The 18515-nt window shown below is 34.9% G+C and overlaps 2 protein-coding genes and 1 long non-coding RNA gene across 3 annotated transcripts; 2 read left to right on the forward strand and 1 right to left on the reverse strand.

Annotated features, from left to right (window-relative positions):
- Positions 1 to 353: 353 nt before the first annotated feature.
- LOC131654164 (uncharacterized) lies at positions 354 to 1347 on the reverse strand. The gene has a single exon (XM_058924588.1). It carries the CDS (start codon positions 1238 to 1240, stop codon positions 710 to 712), a length of 531 nt encoding a protein of 176 aa, XP_058780571.1. The 5' UTR covers positions 1241 to 1347; the 3' UTR covers positions 354 to 709.
- A 1114-nt stretch (positions 1348 to 2461) lies between these two features.
- Positions 2462 to 4659, forward strand: LOC131654167 (uncharacterized). The gene is made up of 3 exons (XR_009299238.1): positions 2462 to 2833; positions 2979 to 3270; positions 4301 to 4659. It is a non-coding gene; the product is annotated as an uncharacterized LOC131654167 (long non-coding RNA).
- Positions 4660 to 5675: 1016 nt separating this feature from the next.
- On the forward strand, positions 5676 to 7711 carry LOC131651548 (multiple organellar RNA editing factor 1, mitochondrial-like). Its single transcript, XM_058921206.1, has 4 exons — positions 5676 to 5717; positions 5852 to 5948; positions 6379 to 7184; positions 7344 to 7711. Exons 1-4 carry the CDS (start codon positions 5676 to 5678, stop codon positions 7353 to 7355), a joined length of 957 nt encoding a protein of 318 aa, XP_058777189.1. The 3' UTR covers positions 7356 to 7711.
- The last annotated feature ends 10804 nt before the right edge of the window (positions 7712 to 18515 follow it).

Consider the following 18515-nt stretch of genomic DNA (forward strand, 5'->3'; position numbering starts at 1 on the left):
TAATAAGTCATTAATATGCATGAAAATAAGTACACGGTGATACCATCATGTTAAACATCTTGGTTTTAATTGTTTTATATATATATATATTTGTAGTAAGAGTTTGTTCCTAATATTTCTATTTTTATTTTTTTTGAGTAAAATAATTTTCATCTTAACTAACTGAAAAACTTTTTCTTATTTAGTTTAGATAAAGTAAAAGAGAAAAGAACTGTGTGTGGGTTTGTGGGAGAAAAAAAAAAGTAGAAGTTGAGAACGCTACAAAATTTTGGTGGAATCATACTAGGAAAACCAAGTGTGTGCCATATATAACTAAATCTTTCAAAATCTCCTCACAAACAAATAATAATAAAATAATTTTTTACCTAATATTTTCTTTATTAAAATAACACACTTGTTACTTGTTATTTTTACAACACAAAATTCTGCAAGGTGCTAATGGCCGAGAGTATATCCTAAAATCAAAAGATTCTTTGAAAATATTTTTAGAAAGACTATATAATTCAATCCATTAATTTATTCTCTTTTTTTAGCGACTCTGTAATATATTACCTTATTGTTAAGCAGCTGTTAAATTAAACATGTGCAAATACATAATTAACATGAATCAAAATCCCTCACTATATATCATGAAAATAACCAAAAAAAAAAAAATATATGGCTACTTGATTATCTATCAAACAAGATAAATTGAATTAATATTAATCAATCAATCTTGCTTCCTCAATTGACTGTAAAACCTTTTTATGAAATCTTCAGCTGCCTTATCAACTTGATTGTCCTTCTCATCATCATCTCTTAAAGGGAAACCTGGTGACGCTTCTACAATTGTTTGATCATTGTTAAGCATCTCCACCACCGCCTTCATTGCATTCATAGTCGTCACCTCATCGTCATGCATAAGTCTTGCTTGAGCATTGTTCTTGTGGTTGTGGATGTGGTGACGCTTTCCAATTGAGAAAAAGTGGTTGGGAGTGTTGCTACAGCTAAATTCATACTCCCTTGAGGAAGTGAATTGGTGTGAGTAGTGGGAGTGGCGGTTTGAGGTGGAGCCACCGTGGTTGGGATGGTGGGATATTAAATTGGCAATGGCTTTTCCGGCAAGCTTGCTGCGGCGTCTAAGTATCATGTTTAAATTCATCATTATCTTACCCTTTGATATTTCTTTTTTCAGCATGAAGAAGGCAACACGTACGAGACTCAACACTCTCTTTGATATCACTGGTAGATTGTTTTCCATTTTTATAGAAACTGAGTTTCTTTATGGAATAATTTCAGAGAGTGATTTTGAGAAAGAGAGATTGAAAGTGAGAGAAAGATATGAAGAGATGAATTTGATTTGAGGACCAAAGAAAGGAGGGTGATGAGGTTATTTATAGTTAGAGGAAAGGAAAAGAAAGTAAGAAATGAATATTGAATCCAGCATATGGAAATTGAATAACCCGTGGGTGGATACATGTTTGTTTGGTATTACTTTATATCTTTATAATATTTTGTTATATTTCAATCAAACATTATAGGAGGAGGCCTATATATGCTTTTTGAAGAACGACAAAATGAGTGCTTTACTTTACTTGGTTGAAAATAAACATCAACCAAAACCATAATTGCGACATGTTAATGCAATCTAACATGTGAGTTTGAAGCTTTGGGGGAACTCTAGTAAATGAACCTTGTTTTAGGTAAAATAAAATAAAAACTAATTATTCTCGTGCGTATTAGAAGAAGTCCACCATATACGTACATTAGCTATGTGTGTAGTAGAGGTGCAATATATGTGTAAAAGCATTAGACAGCTATAGATGAGTGTGTGTATGTAGTAGAGTAGCATTAGTGCAAGTGCAACTGGTGTACATTGGTATAAATACATATACCATGTTGTTGTGAAGCTTAACTCATTAAGCAAAATAAAATAAAGTTTATATTTTATTATAAAGTTGATATTTCACTACAACATTTATTGCTTATGGCAACACTTTTTTATGCAACATGTGTAAATTGTTGCCTAAAAAAAGATCAGGCAACGATTTTTGTTTGTTGCCCAGACAATTCTCGCAACACCTAACAAATGTTCCCTAAAATACTTCTGGGAACAATTTTCAAATGTTCCTACCGTTTATCTTTGACAATAATTGAAAAATGTCCCCGTAAATACTTATGGGAACAATTCTAGAGTGTTGCATCATTCTTAGAAAGAAAAAAAAGATAGTGGCAACTTTCCCTCCAAACATTATAAAATTGATTTAATTTAATAATTAAAAATATATCATTTTTAAATTTAATAATAAAAATATATTTTATGAAAGAAATATTATTAAATTTATCATAATAAAAATATATATAATTTATTATAATAAAATATATAAAACTTATTTAATGAAAATTATTTATTTTAATAATAGAAATATATATTTTTTGAGATTAAATTATTTAAAACGTTTTCAAGCCCTTTTGACAATCCCTCACGCTTTTTCTGCTTCTCCAAACCCTCACGCCTTTTCTGTTTCTCCAAACCCTTACTCACGCCTTTCTTCTCCAAACTTTGGTTCTCCAAACTTTTTCAATTACGCCTGACCTCCTATTTCAAACGTGACAGTGACGGTGAAGTCCATTTTAGCGGTGATGTAATGGTGAAGTTCGATTTCAACATAAAAGATGACAGTGAGGTCCGATTTCAACCTAAAAGGTGAGGATGAAGTCCGATTTCAATCGGTTGCCTCAGATCCCGTTGAGTTCACGCCCAAATCCTTTCGATTTCAACGTTTTCTCGAATCCCTTTGATTCTGACGAGTGGTTGCTGCCTCTAATCCCTTCGATTACGCCATTTTCAGAGGTAAAAGTGGTGTTGCACTTGATTGTTCTGTCGATTTATATTGTAATTGAACTTTGATTTTGACAAGTGTTGCACTTGAGTATTTGCTTACTTGTTTTTGAACTTTTACTATTCATTGTTGTTCATTGTGGATGGAAACAAACAGGGACCAACATCATCTCTCATAACAACCGCACGACGCCGTAACAACAATCTTCTCATTCATTTGTTTGTTCGTTGTTTAAACTTTTAATTGCGAGAAAGCAAACAAATTTCTTTTCAAATGAGATTTTCATGTATGCTTAATTTATTATTTTTTATTCTGAAACTTGAAAGGTGTAGTTATTATACCCCTCTGCTTTTGATCGGTACTCCTCCTCAGAGATTTGCTATTATTGATACAGAGAGTATTGTTACTTATGTTTTGAGCTCTACTTATGAGCACTAGTAAGCACCAGGTAATAATTCTCCAATGTTTTTTTTTCTACATTTTATAAGTTTAAGTTAATGATTATATACTAAATTTTGTATAAAAAATAGTTAATTGGTTTGTGGATATGATTCATGCTTATGAAGAAATGTATACTCTTTATTTCTATATTGATTTTTTTTTTATTTTGGTGCTGCTTTTGTTTATGTTGAGTTTGTTGAAACTCTTAATAGAATCTAAAGTTCTAGCCAAAAAGTATAATTGTGTGAGATAGAATTTAATGTGTTTTCTTGGTGCTATGTATAAATTATAAGGATAAATTATTCAAAGAGGCTAGACTGGTAGTCGATGATATTTAGTGTATGTGGATATTTCTATTGTGTATATCAACTTGTGTTAGATCCTATTTTTTTTTCAGGGATAGATGTGGTCCATTAGTATGAGTGACATCCTTCTAATTTCCTGTTAAGTTTAGTGTCAATTTGGGTCATCTTTCTATCAACCAGCTTGTTATATATTGTTGTTCTTCAATCTGCAGTGTCTAGTATTTTGAACTTCTCTTTTATATATGATATAGTTAATAACAAATAATATATTGGAATATAATTTGTGAAAGTTAAAAAATTACTTTGTTGTCTAACTACCTATGTATCCTATTATGATAGTAATTTGAGGTGTTACTTTTGGGTGTTTGTTTTGCACATGGGATAAAACTCAAATTGATAGTGATAGTAAGAATAAATAATACATGCACTTCAAGATAAAATAGTGAGCCACAAACATGCTTTACAAGATAAGGTGTTTTTCCCATAATTTTTATCCAATGCAAAGTTACTTAGAAGTGGTGATAATCTTCAATGTTTCTCTTTGCTTTATATGTATTCAACTCCAATTTATTTTACTTTGGAACATTAAAAATGATTTTACAGGTATTGGTTCTATTTTTTTTATGGTGACCTGACCTTCCTATTTTGTATTTCACTCCTATATATATATATATATATATATATATATATATATCCATAATTATGATGCTGATTTTAGCTTCTACTGGCCAGGTAATGTTACAGACATTTTTAAGTGGAGGAAGCCTCTCATTTGTAAAGAGGATTCACTCATTTGCTAAATCAACCATAATATCTGGCCTTGTTAAGTGGTACCCAATGATAGGATAGCACTCAATTTCAAATAGATTATTAGTATTGACTAATGGAAAAACTATCAAAAATATGTTCTTGAGAGGTTGTGGTTCTTCAAATTAAATCCCAAATATTTATGAAGAGGATGATAGAGATGATGATGAGTTCTACAAACTTAAACGAGTTTGATGATGTTATTTTAGACTTGTACTTAAGCATTAAACTTAAAGAAACTATGTATTTTATCATTTGCTAGACTTATACTTCTAAGTATTAAATATTCAGTATTAAGTAATTTTAAACATTTTGTGTATTTGAGTTATGTACATACAATTTACTTTTGGTGCAATTCTTGTTTGAATTAATTATATTATGAAAAATATAGTTAAAAACTATTTACTATGAGACTAGATACATTTATCAAGTGTGCTTACTATTAGAAAATAATTTGTAATTATTGTCTACCGCAACATTTGAAAATCGTTGCCACAAGATGTTCTCACTCCACTACTTTTAGGGAACGTTTTGTGGTTGTTGCTCGTTATAACAACATTTAAAAAGCGTCCCCTAAGATGTCACATAAAAATGTTCCCTTTTCAATAGTTTAGGCGACGTTTTAGAAAAGTGTGGCCAAAAAGCAATAAAAAACGTTGCCTAGAAACAATAGGCAACGCTCGCATAAAAGACGGCTGAAAAACGTCCCTTATTCTTTTAGGCAACGCTTTTCATAGTTTTAGCAACATTTTTCAGTTGTTGTCAAAGAAGAAAAATTTAATAATAAATGAGAAAGGTAGAATTGGAATATTTTTGATAAATGTTAGGGTGTAGGAGTAGTAGTAAGGATATAAGGTAAAGTTTTCTTAAAATAAAAAAACAAAGCCCAAATATTAAAGATTTAAACAAATAGAAGGCCCATTTGGGAAAGCTTCTACCTTCTTCTTACTTCGATTACTGTCAATCAATTCCCATATTCTCTAAACCCCCTAAACCCTACTACTTCCGACCACCGCGATGGCATCGTCGCTAATCATCTACCGCCGCACCTTCAGAGCACTCTCCACCCTCCACCATTCCTTTTCATCAACTCTGACTCTCCCAATCAGCTCCCACATTTCATCGTCATCACTACCTTCACGTCGGGGAATTGTCGCCGAACATCGTCGGCGTTCAATCCCGTTCATTCAGGTCTACCCCAATTTCTCTTTTATCTTCTCGTTATACCGAAACTCCCGAGGAGATTGGTCCCGATACGATCTTCTTCGAGGGTTGCGACTACAACCACTGGCTATTCGTCATGGATTTTCTGAAAGATAACAAGCCTTCACCCGAAGAAATGGTTCGCACCTACGAAGAGACTTGTGCTAAGGGTCTCAACATCAGGTTTTTTATTATTCCTGAATAGTTACAAAATTTAGTTAAGATTCTTGAAAATTTGTTTGATTTTGAATTTGAATGTGTATGTGATTTTAGTGTGAAGAGGCAAAGAAGAAAATTTACGCTTGCAGCACAACCACTTACACTGGCTTTCAGGCTGTGGTCACCGAAGAAGAGTCCAAGAAATTTGAAAGTATTTCATCTTCTCGTTCCTAATATATTCAGCTTTCATTCAATAACCTTGTTTAGATTAGTTGATACATTTTTATGCTTTTCGATAATAGGTCTTCCCGGAGTCATCTTTGTGCTACCAGATTCCTATATAAACCCTGACAACAAGCAATATGGAGGGAACATTTTTATCTTAAGACTATCATAGAAGTTATTACGAAAGATCTCGAGATTAATGATTTGGATAGAAGCATGGTTCTTGATAGAACATTATGACGAAAGTTGATCCATGTAGCCGATCTCATTTAATAGGATAAGGCTGGGTTGTTGTCGTTGTAATTGTCGTCTAGATATTCTTAGTTCAATTTCAATGTAAGATATTTACTTTATGATCTCTTAAATATTAAGCTGCCTGCCCCTTTTGATTATGCATTTTTAATCGTATGATACAGGAGACCAGTACATTGATGGAACCATCATCCATCGGCCTCCGCCCATACAATACGGGAGAAACCAAGGAGGAAGACGAGACTTTAATCGACAAGGACAAGGGAATCCCTCTTACAATAATCAGGGTGCAAGGAACTTCAGACCTTCACAAAACTATCCGCCCCGACAAGGATCACAAGGATATCCATCCCAACAGAGTCATGGTCAAACATCGCAAGGATATCCACCCCAACAAAATTATTCACCCCCACGTAACATTGATCAAGCACCACAGAATTACCACCAACAGCAAATGTTTGGTTCTGCTCCACCACAACAGAGCTTTGGATCTCCAGGACAAGGAGAAAGAAGAAATTATGCACCACAACAGAACTTCGGACCACCAGGGCAAGGAGATAGAAGAAATTTTGCTCCACAACAGAACTTTAGACCACCGGGACAAGGAGAAGGAAGAAATTATGCGCCACGACAGAATTTCAGACCTCCAGGACAAGGAGAAAGAGGAAATTTTGCGCCACAGCAGAACTTTGGACCACCAGGGCAAGGAGATAGAAGAAATTTTGCACCTCTACAGAACTTCGGACCACCAGGACAAGGAGAAAGAAGAAATTTTGCTCCACAACAGAACTTCGGGCCACCAGGACAAGGAGAAAGAAGAGACTCTGTGCCTAGTGAAGGTGGATGGGATTTCAAACCATCATATATGGAGGAATTTGAACAGGCCAATAAGGGGAATCAGCATCCCAATGAACAGTCAGGTTCCCAACAAAGATTTCCACCTCCTGGTCCTGGCAATTTTACTGGAGAGGTGTGATAGAATAGAATTGGGCAATATTTATGTTTATTTAAGAATAAGAATTTATATTATATCTCTATAATATGTGCTATCAGAAAGAAAAAGGAAAAAGAAGTAATTTCCTTGTTTCAATTAATGAGAAATGTGATTTGTTCTTGTTATTTTATGCAGGGTAGATATTGATAGTAGTCTGATTTATGATGGGTGGCCTGCATCGAAGTTACCAAAATTTACTATAAGCTGATTGCACGTCCTTGCCGATGGGGTCAAAAATTGAATCTATTGAGTTGTCATTGTATATATCTTTCCATGTTCTGTTTTCATTACAAAGATGGATGTTGTAAGGCTCTTACTAGCTGCCTCATGATTAGTTTAAACATGTTTTAACTGGTTTATGCTGGATGGTTCTTTCTTTCCTTGATGATGAACAGATTGAACGTGGTTTTGTTATCACTTGTGTTGCCCCTAAGTCCGATGATATTATTGATAATCACAAGGAAGAGGAACTCGCTGCTTAGTTTAATTTCAATTTCTACTTTAAAATTCCTCTCATGCTATTATTATATATGTATGTTCCCTTTTGGATTTTGTGTGTCTACATTTTCTACAATGAGTTGTAGTAACTCTATTAATTCCTCTCATGCTATTATTATTCAGTTGCATCTGTTACTGTCACAGACAATGCTGCTTCTTGGTTGAGCATACTATTGGCCTTTCTGGAGAGTTAAACAATAATGCATTCACTCCGCAGATTTCAATTGTAAAATGCAGGGTATTATCTTCTGTTGAACAAATTGAGAATATCTAGTACAATCATGCTTCATGACACACTTCATGATTATCTTTTGGTAATCTGGGTTGGTTTCATCTCATGAATTATTTGTTTTATGCTTCATTGATCATTTTTTTAGATTCTACAATTCTCAGATTCTACCTTTTATCGCATGAAAATCACATCTCTTCTCATAAAAGTTAAAAAATTCTTGAAAATTTAAGTTTCTATATAAAACGGCATGTATATGGCTTTGTATTTTACAACTTTTTATAGTAAACGAGTATTTCACAACTTTACAATCTTATTATCTACAATATAAGAAAATGAATGAATTGGTCTGGAAAATACCAAATTATCTACAATATTAGTCCTCTGCTTATATATGCTTCCGTGTGCATGTTCTCCTTCTTCCACATTTTCTTGTTCCATCTTTCTATTCTACTCTTCTTCAGCTTTTATAAATGTTGCATGCTTTGTCCATGAGTTTTTTATTTATTTCTTGAAAAGACAACTATAATTTAAATTATTAAAAATCTTCCATCTTAGAAAAACAAATATTTAGTTCTATTTGCTAATAATATTTGTTTTCTTCTATTTTTTATTACATTTTTTTTTTTGACAGTCATTTTTTTAGTTTCTATTATTCATATATTTTATAATAAAATTATATTTTGTATTAAAAAAATTTATTGATCTAAATGTTTTTACGGGTATCAGTTATTTTTCTATACATTTAATTATTATTTTTTCACGGGTATTTCTATTTCTCCCTCGCCTATTTCTTGCCTACCAAACACTCGGAAATAGATAAAAATCAATTCAAAGATAAAATAAAAGATAGATAAGCAAAGAGACTGTGTGTGTGATGTGAATGCACATAAAAACAGATAAATTAACTAAACATAAATAGGAGTCTCAGTCTACCATAAAATAAATATTAACTAAATTAAAATATAAATAAATTAAAGTATAAATAAAAATGAAAGAAGATCAAGAACATGATAAAATTAAGCTGGACTAATTAGAGAAAGAAGAGAGATTGAATAAATTCATTATATTCAAACTAAAAAAATGATTGAAGAAAGCTTACAAATAAATAGGTTTGAGAGTTTTTTTTTATTTGAATTTTTCCCAATTACTCAGACAACTTCACTTTTAGAATTTGGACATTTAAATAGGTAATATTTGATTCGTCTTTCAGGTTTTTATGGTGTTTAATAGATATTTCGGTATCAAGATTGATGATGTGAAGTTTTTTTTGATATGCAAAGCATATTTATAGGACAAGATTGATGATGTGAAGTTTTTTTAATATGGAGAAGCATATTTATAGGACAGCTGATCGGGGGTACGTCTGTAAGGATAGTACTTTAATGTCTAACTCAATGTGGTCAAAGATAATGAGGTCAAAGAGGTGTAACTTATACTTTCATAATTATTTTAAACAAAGTCATGTCACCACCCTTTAAATAAAGAACAAATAACTTACACTTCTTTGGGTCTATCGCGCCTCAGAAGATGAAGAGTACACCGACCAACACTACGTGTTCTTCGGGATCAATCCTTCTTTCATAGTTGCCCATTCCCAATGGTTTTTTGAGTTTTCACCTAATAGGATATTCGTTGATTCTTTAGGTGAATGCTTTCTAAACAATGATTATTCTCCTTCCTCCTCAAACTTTCCCAAAGAGGAGTACTGAATGGCCCTCTCCTTACATCAACACAAGCTTTTGGTCGTAAATCTTCTCCCGTATGAGATTTAGATGAGTCTCTCTCAGACTACTGGGACCAGAATCTACATCTTTGAATGCCTCTTTGTGTTCCTCTATGTCGGAAGAGTCGTCACTCTGATTAGTGAACTCATCTCTTGGATTATAGGTGCAATGATGATTCAAGTTTTCTCCCCCTCGAATTTTCTTGTTATGGTGTCATTAGATTCCTGATTTCTTGATGATGGCCACCAATTAATTCCTCAACAATATGTTAATTTTGATGTTAATTAGCTAGTCCCGATAGGGTTGGTTTTGAGTGTAATTCTCTTTTCTAGTTGGATCTACCTGGATGACTTCAAGTGGCTGAATCTACTTGGATGGTTTTAGGTTTATCGATCTCTTTCTCTTGTGGAGGAGGCACATGGGTCTCGAATCTTGGAGTTCGTTGGACCTGATTCTCGGAGTTGAATGATGAAGCAGCGAGACTTTCCTTTTGACGCGAGTTTTCCCTCACAATTGTGTTTGCTATGAATCATGGATGGTTGAGGTTATAAGTTAATCTTATTCCTTAATTCGTCGTTCATTGAGTATGTTAAGAGTCCCACATCGGACAATATATGGCATGAACATGTCCTTATAAGTGGGGGGCAATCCTCACCCTACAAGCCGGTTTTGTAGGGATGAGTTAGGCCCAACCACACTTCTTAACATGGTATCAAGAGCCTCGTTTAAGATCTGGTGGGCCACCTTCTATGGTTTCCGCTATCGGGCCACCCACCGTTTATTTCCACGCTCCAGTTGTCTAGTCCTGGGCGTGAGGGGGTGTGTTAAGAGTCCCACATCGGACAATATATGGCCTGAACATGTTCTTATAAGTGGGGACAATCCTCACCGTACAAGCCGGTTTTGTAGGGATGAGTTAGGCCCAACCACACTTCTTAATAGAGTATTTTTGATTAGGTGTTTGAAACATTATTTCTCGTTTCCCACATACGACACTAGTGTTTCTTCTTATGAGGAAGAGAGAAGGTGGGGAGGGGGAACTTACACAATGTGCCTAAGTTAGTGAACTTCAGAGATGATATATATAAAGTTGTAAAGAAATTTTTGTATATACCTTATTTGTTGTCTATAACCCCAAGAGTTCTATGATTTCTTGTCGTTTGGTCTTCATCTAGACTGTTAATGTATTAAGATGGTGAAATATAATTCGTTCCATCATCCCATGATTCTTTTTTCCCTTTTTGCTCGGATTGGATTTTCTCAATGGCATTGCTCGTCCTGCCTGCTAGGTCCTAAAATCTTCTGGAGGATGACAAGTGTTTATCTCTCGACGTTGCCATTCCGACGTCACTTTTGGATCAGGTATTTTTCTCTCGTGCTCTTATGACTACGTGGATCACCTTCTTCTATTGGGTCATCAATCAGAGCCGATATTAGACAAGGTTATTTTTATTGAGCTATCCACTAAAATTTCACTAGGTAAAAACAATTAGATATCAAATTAAATTTGTCTACAATTCTAAAAGACATGAGTGATGATAACATGTCTCAGCAATCCAGTAAATTTTATTACAATTTTTTTTTAGTAAATTAGACTATAAACTCACTGGATCGAGGCAAACTTGTATGTGATTCAACTTATTATCAATTGTGTTAATATATATCGTGTAAGGAATCTAGTTTAATTAAACTTTACAATTTTATATTTATGAAAACTTGATATTATTCTAGAAGATTAAATATTGATACATTTATACATTAATTAATGAAAAATTAGTAGCTTCTAGATTTCACTTCAAGCGGTCATTAACATGACAGATCTACCGAAGTCAAGCCGAAAAGAATTTAGAAAATAACTTATTTATATAAATAAAAAATTAAAACAGCTTGTTTTTTTCTTAAAATATTCTATTGCAGGTCACCTTAAAGAGAATGATAGTTTAATTAAAAAAATATTACGCACACAATAATTTTTTGTCCAATAAGTACTTTTATACTGTTTTAAATACTATGTTTTATTTCATTTTACTTTTTTTCTTTTTCAATCACATCATCAGTAATTATAAATACTATCACATACCCTATCAATTTTTAAGTATTTAAATGACATTACAAGTTTAATTATCACACATTAAGTTTATCTTCTGAATAATAGATTAAGAGTTACGACAATGCTGGCAGCCACGTATCACACAATTCCTTCTATTGGTTACAAATTTTCTCTATCAATCCATATGTTTTTTTTTTTTTTTATAAGCAACAAAATATATTTCACTTCAGAGGGGTACTCTAACCCGATATACAGAAATCACCGATTCACCATCTCAACCTAGATCACCAATATTACAAAAAGTCCAACGGGTATTTACACCATTCATAAAAATTACAATGTAATCTATTAGCATCTATTTGGAGCCACCACCAAGAATACATCTTGATTTTGAAAACCAATTCTTCTACATCTCCCACTTCATTTTTGAAAATAATCCCGTTACGGGAATTCCAAAGACACCATACCGTTGTCAACCAAATCATACCTTCTCGGTGACGAGTAGCCTTACGTAACAGGGCATTATGGAATTTTATAAAGAAGCTACAACACGCATCCCCTACTTGAATCTCAATATCATTCACCTTCAAATCTAGCCAGGCAAAGATCACCTTCCAAACTGCTCTAGCAAATGCACAGTGTATGAAAATATGATTGCATGACTCAATTACATCATTGCAAAGCACGCACCTGCAATTAACCAAATCCACAATAATGCCCCTCATTAGCAGTAAATCCCGCGTCGGTATACGCTCATGAAATAATTTCCACCCTAACATTTGCACTTTATGTGGAACTTTAGTTTTCCAATTAAAGCCAAGAGCTTCTTTTAATTGCATAGGAATAGCAGTGCCACCCCGCCCCTGTTCCAGCTTTGCATAGCAAGATTTGACCGAAAATTAGTTTTCGGGATCAAACGGCCAAACAACACGATCTGCACTCGTAACAATCGGCGAACATCCCCGTAGCAGCTCTTCCAGTTCAGCAGCTTCAGCCAAAAGCACAGTATTATTCTGCCCCGCGTTGGAAGCAAACGACCACTTCCATCCGTTAGCGTCCCATTCACCACACATGTTAACAGTAGCATTCTTATCCACCGCCGCCTCGAACAAACCTGGAAAACTCACGCCCAGTTTCACTGCTCCAAACCATTTAGAATGCCAAAACATAATTCTTGTTCCATTCCCCAACCTCCAATTCAACAGATTCGAAAACCCGTGATTTTCTGGAAAATGAAATTCATTCAGCTTCCGCAAGTCACGCTGTAGCAACCTGCCCTAAAAATTAAGATTTAGAGTCGCCACCTATTCTACCAGGGCGAATAGGAAACCCTACGCAGTTATGAGATTCGGGGTAAGATTATTATAATCAGGTCGAGGGAAGGTGTTAGGCACCCTCAACCCTTTCCTAAGGTTTTGAGTCTAAGTTATCAGTTTTATGGCCAAATGTTAAGATTTAATAGCTAAGGAAATGAATAGGGGAAAAAGTGAGATTTGGGGAAGGGGACTCGCCTTGGTTATCCAAGTGCCTACGTATCTCCTTAGGGAGAATCATAGTCAACGTAGTTCGGGCACAAGGTTGTACGCCTTTGAATTTGATTTGATATGGTTTTGAAGGCTTTTTGAATGGCCTATCGTAGTTTTTGAAATGCGAAGTTCGAAGGTATTTTGAATTACCTTATCGTAGATTTGAAAATCGCAGAGATGGAAATCTGTAGTGTCGTGGTTTAGTGTGTTTTGAAGGTTTTGGGCGTACAACCCTGATTTAATATGTCACCGTTAGTTGCGATGACCAATAGGTTTGATCATTATAGTTAACGGATTAATGGGGTATTGCTGGTTACTCTGACCGATAGATTCGATCGTCGCGAGCAGCAAATAAAATGTATTTTAAATTTTGTATATTTTTTATCTCTTGTCTAATGCGACTAATAGATTTAGTCGGGTCGAGAAGAGAATTAAACAAAGGATCAATTAACATTATTTCTCGTCAATGCGACTAATAGGTTTAGTCGAATCGAGGAGAAAATTATATTAAGAGAATTAAACAAAGGATCAATTAACACTATTTCTCGTCAATGCGACTAATAGGTTTAGTCGGATCGAGGAGAAAATTATATTAATCCCAAATCAATTGAATAAGAATTAAGGTTTTTGCCAAATGGCAGTGGGATTGGGCAAACCCTAATGTATATAACCTTTCTAGGTTTTTTGTGATTTAATAATTAAAACTAATTAAATTAATTAAGCCGAATAAATCAAAATCATCGAATAATCGGGACATATTATAATCCTAACCCTAACCCTGATTTTATTATTCTAATCCTAATTATATTATACTAATTAAAATAAATAAATTAATTACATTAGCTATAATTGATTAACATTAACCTAAATAATTAAATAATACATTAAATAAAACAATATAGAAAACCTGGGCATAATCTTGTGTGGTACACTCTTGATGGTGCATGGTAGAGGTGCAGCTTCTGTACGTTAGATCCAAATTATTGGAGATCCTATGGGGGAGAGTGAGGGTGTATGGTGCGTACCCTTGTGTGAAACACGCTGGATCGGTGGTAGTTTAATTCTAATAAAATGGTAAAATATACCAAGGAAGCCAGGGATCGAACCCCCATCCCCTTGGTTAAAGGCTCTTCATCTTGCCAAACGTGCTGGAATGCCAACCTGTAAATGCAATGATTTCTAAACAATAAATATAAAAGTCAAATATAAGAGGGATTTTTCAAAGCGCAGTCAAAATGTGGGGTCCAGTCTGTGCACGCCAACCAATCGCGCAGAGAGAGAAAGCAAGTTGACCGCTGACTGGCCAACAGGATCGTCCCACGCGTCTGGAGAGAGAGGGAGAAATTGACTAGCGAATAAGGATCCAACACGCGTGCGGTCAAGGCCAGAGGCACTGTTCATCATCTTCCACGTTTTTGCCGGCTACGGATTTGCTACAAACGCTGCGATTTTTGCTACGATTATTTTGGCAGTTGATCCTGGAAATCAAAAGTAACTTAGAAACACATTAATCATGCGTAAGAATAATCCAGATCCATCATATAGGATCCTCTGCGTTCAGTGGTGCGGTTTATATGGCCAGAAATTGTCTTCAAATGATTGTACGAGCAGGTTGAAGTTTATAGCTTCAACAATGGCAAGTATGCATTCCTACACCAAAACTCACGAATCACACGTCAAACATGTCCTAAATATATATATTGAGAATTATGAACAGGTGCAATCAAATCATAACGCATAAATTTTAAAATTCGAGAATAAAAAAGTGTGAACAATGGTGGTGACGAGTAGGACGGCTCCGGTCGCTTGCAGGCTTGAGTAAGGAGTGGGATTGGCTCCTGAGATCCTTGAGATGATGATTATGTGCTTGTGATTCGCAAAGAACGACTGCCCAGAAAAATAAACTTGCCCTAGTTTTTTATGAGTTTTTTTAAGTTTGGAACCCTAGTTCCTTACCATATTTTCGTCCCCCCCCCCCTTTTGCTGAACGTTTTTTCTATATATATGGGTGTATTAGGTCAAACATGAGCTTTTCTCTTTAGGTCATGAGCCTCTTGGAAATTTCACTTAATTTGTATAAAAACCTTCCAAAATTGGTCATCCTTCCTTCTCAATCAATCTCCACGCTTTTGGGCACCTCATGAGATGTAATATGGGCCTTCAAAACATAGCAATTAAACCCATGTGGATTAATCCAATTATTTTCATATTTTACTCAATTTATTGCCTTTTAATTGAATAAAATTTAAATAAATATAAGTAAAAATAATAAAAATATGAGGATGGTCTTAGGAGTCATTTTTTAGGTCATAAGATTGTTTGGAATCAAAATCTTAAGCTTATCAAATCAAAGAATGCAAAGTTGTGCACTTAGGGTTTTATGTATCTCTTGAAAATCGACCAGCTTGTGCGCATTGTATCTCCCTTCATTATAATCATATAAGTGCATTCTAGGACTTTCTAGAAAGCTTGATGAGTCCTTTAAAACCTCCTTTTGGTTTCACCTCAATTGGAGCTTCCATGCTCAAGTTATGAGCTTTGACCCAAAAGGTGTTTCTTGTTGACTTTTGGGAGGACCTATAATCTCTTGTACCATATCTCCCAAATGATGCATTTCTGGCCTTGGCTTGTGAGAGACAAAGTTGTAGAGAACATAATTTCCTTCAAAATAGGCTTTAGTTGGGAAATTTTTGATGCTCTATGTGAAAGTTATGACCAGTCAAAGTTGAGTTGACTTTTCTCCTATAAAAAACCCTAATTTGAACCTTTGCATTTGTTCATTTCTGAGTTTTTAGTAATGGATTATGATCAACCTTTGATCAAATGATGTATATGACCTCACATACTTGATGTTGACCAAAAATCTTGAAGTTTGACTGTATTTTGACTATAGTTGACTTTTAGGTCAGCATAGTCGATTATTGGTCATCCGAGACATTGAGTGAGCAATCCTTGGAATTGAAGCTTGACTTTTGACATGGAGATGCTTTGATACATATGTGACACTTAGAGATCCATTTGAGACCTCAGAGATTCGAAATCCTTTGATGAAATGCAAACCCTAGTTTTGAAGATCTTGGATTAGGAGAGTATTCATTGAGCCAACCCTTGAGCCTTGAATCCTTGACAGTGAAATGAGATGGGAAAATTTTGGGGTATGACACACGCCACCACAATGATAGTTTAGCTTTGTTTCTACCTCCCCCCCCCCCCCCCCAACCACAAACTGAGTAACAATGTCCCTGTATCTCATTTTTATGATATTCTGCCAGACCGCTTCTTCATCCACAATACACCGCCATATCCACTTAAACATTAGAGCTTTATTTAGACGTGCGACATCCTTAATCCCGAGCCCCCCATCCTCCTTTGATCTACATAGTGTTTCCCAACTCAACAACATCAAACCGTGTTTCTCTATCGAACCATTCCACGGAAAATCCCTTTGGATGCAAGTGATTAAGTATGCTATTTTTGACGGAATCTTGAAGAACGAAAGTTGATAAATGGGAATAATAGAGATGACAGCATTGATTAATGCTATTCTTCCCCCCATGGACAATAATCGACCTTTCCACGTTGACAGCCTAGCCTTCAGTGACGCAATTAATGGATTCCAAAAATTCAGGCGCCTATGGTTTCCACCAACAGTCAGTCCCAAAAATTTGAATGGGATGCTGTCCATGCTACAACTCAAAAACTGTGCAGCAGTCACCAAGAAACCTTCATCAATGCCGACTCCATACACTTTACTCTTTGCCATGTTAATTCTCAATCCGGATCTAATATTAATTGTTATCTATCGGATCCTAAAAACTCCAAATTTCTTTCTCTTTTCGTGTTTTCCACTCATTAATGAAGGTTTGAAAATTGGTAGAGTTTTGTTCTATTTATGAAGAAAAGGTTATAAAAACGTTATATATTTATAGTATGATGTATATCAATCCATATAAAGCGCTTTTTGTAGCAAAGCGCTTTCGTATGTGGACCTTTAAGAGCGCTTTTTAAAAGCGCTGTCGTTGCTAAATTAGATATTTTAAAGTGCAGCCTATAATTTCAGCCTCCCAGATCGACCTGTAATATTTTCGACCTGTAATATATTTTCAACCTGTAATATTTTCGACCTGTAATATATTTTCGACGATATATTTTCAACCATAGGTAGGACTATATATATACTAATAGAATACCATTATAATATCCAAAATTATATATATACATCATTATGTCAATCAAACTAAATCTCTAACATCAACAATATTTTTGTATTGCCGGATGACATGAATCTATCGACTAAGCGCTGTCTAACTGATTCCGGTTCCGAAGCAATTGTCATTCCGCTGCAATGGGCGGAAGACACGAAACGGAATCTGTTTGACAATGCAGTCCCGCGCAACACTCTGTCATGCAACAACCTTAAATAAAAACATTATAAACATATTAGCGGATGAGTGAAAAACATAATAAACATAATGTGTAAATAAATTGTTCGACTAATTAAATAATATATCGGATGAGTGAATATTACCGAATGTACGAGTGCATATTAGCGACGCCTAGTTGTTCTTACGTAAAAATCTCTTCCAAGTCATCTATTGCAATATGTGAAATGAATTCAACACCAAAGATACCTTCCTCCATATTGATTTGACGGAGAGCACCTTCCTTCAAATCGGACATATCAACAAGTGTTCCGAGCGTCGTCCGGTATCGAGGAAAAAAAGCACCACCTTTTTTTGCCGCTTGCTTCGGAGGACCCTTAGGCGGTACGCTACGAACGACCTGTGTCACTTGTTGTGACTCCCGAGCAGATGCCTAAAAATCAAATAACGATCGATAAAATATAAAATCATGCAGTTTTAGATTCAAATTATATATTAACACCTTAAATGTACCTCTTTTAGTGATGCAACAGACTCCTCCTCCTGTAAAATCCCTTTGCCCTTAATTGCGGGTTTTGTAGGAGCAGTCTAAAATTAAAATGTAAAAAATAATTAACGTAACGGTGCAAAATTGACATTCGAAAACTAAATGATTCATAATGGTTTTGAATATACCTCATCACCAATGATAATGAGCTCCGAGGGCCATGCAACAAATGACCCTATTGCATCTCGCATCAATGTTGTCTCTGAGACCATGTCAGGTACCGGTAGGACCGCATCATGATCTAATACAACATCAACTGATACTTTCAGGTGTCCATCCGGGAGCGGTCTATGGTGAAGTAAATCTCCCACAGTGTTGTGCACTTTTCCCTTGCCAACTAGGCGATAA

This window comes from Vicia villosa, linkage group LG2, assembly GCF_029867415.1.
Source record: "Vicia villosa cultivar HV-30 ecotype Madison, WI linkage group LG2, Vvil1.0, whole genome shotgun sequence".
NCBI lineage: Eukaryota > Viridiplantae > Streptophyta > Magnoliopsida > Fabales > Fabaceae > Vicia > Vicia villosa.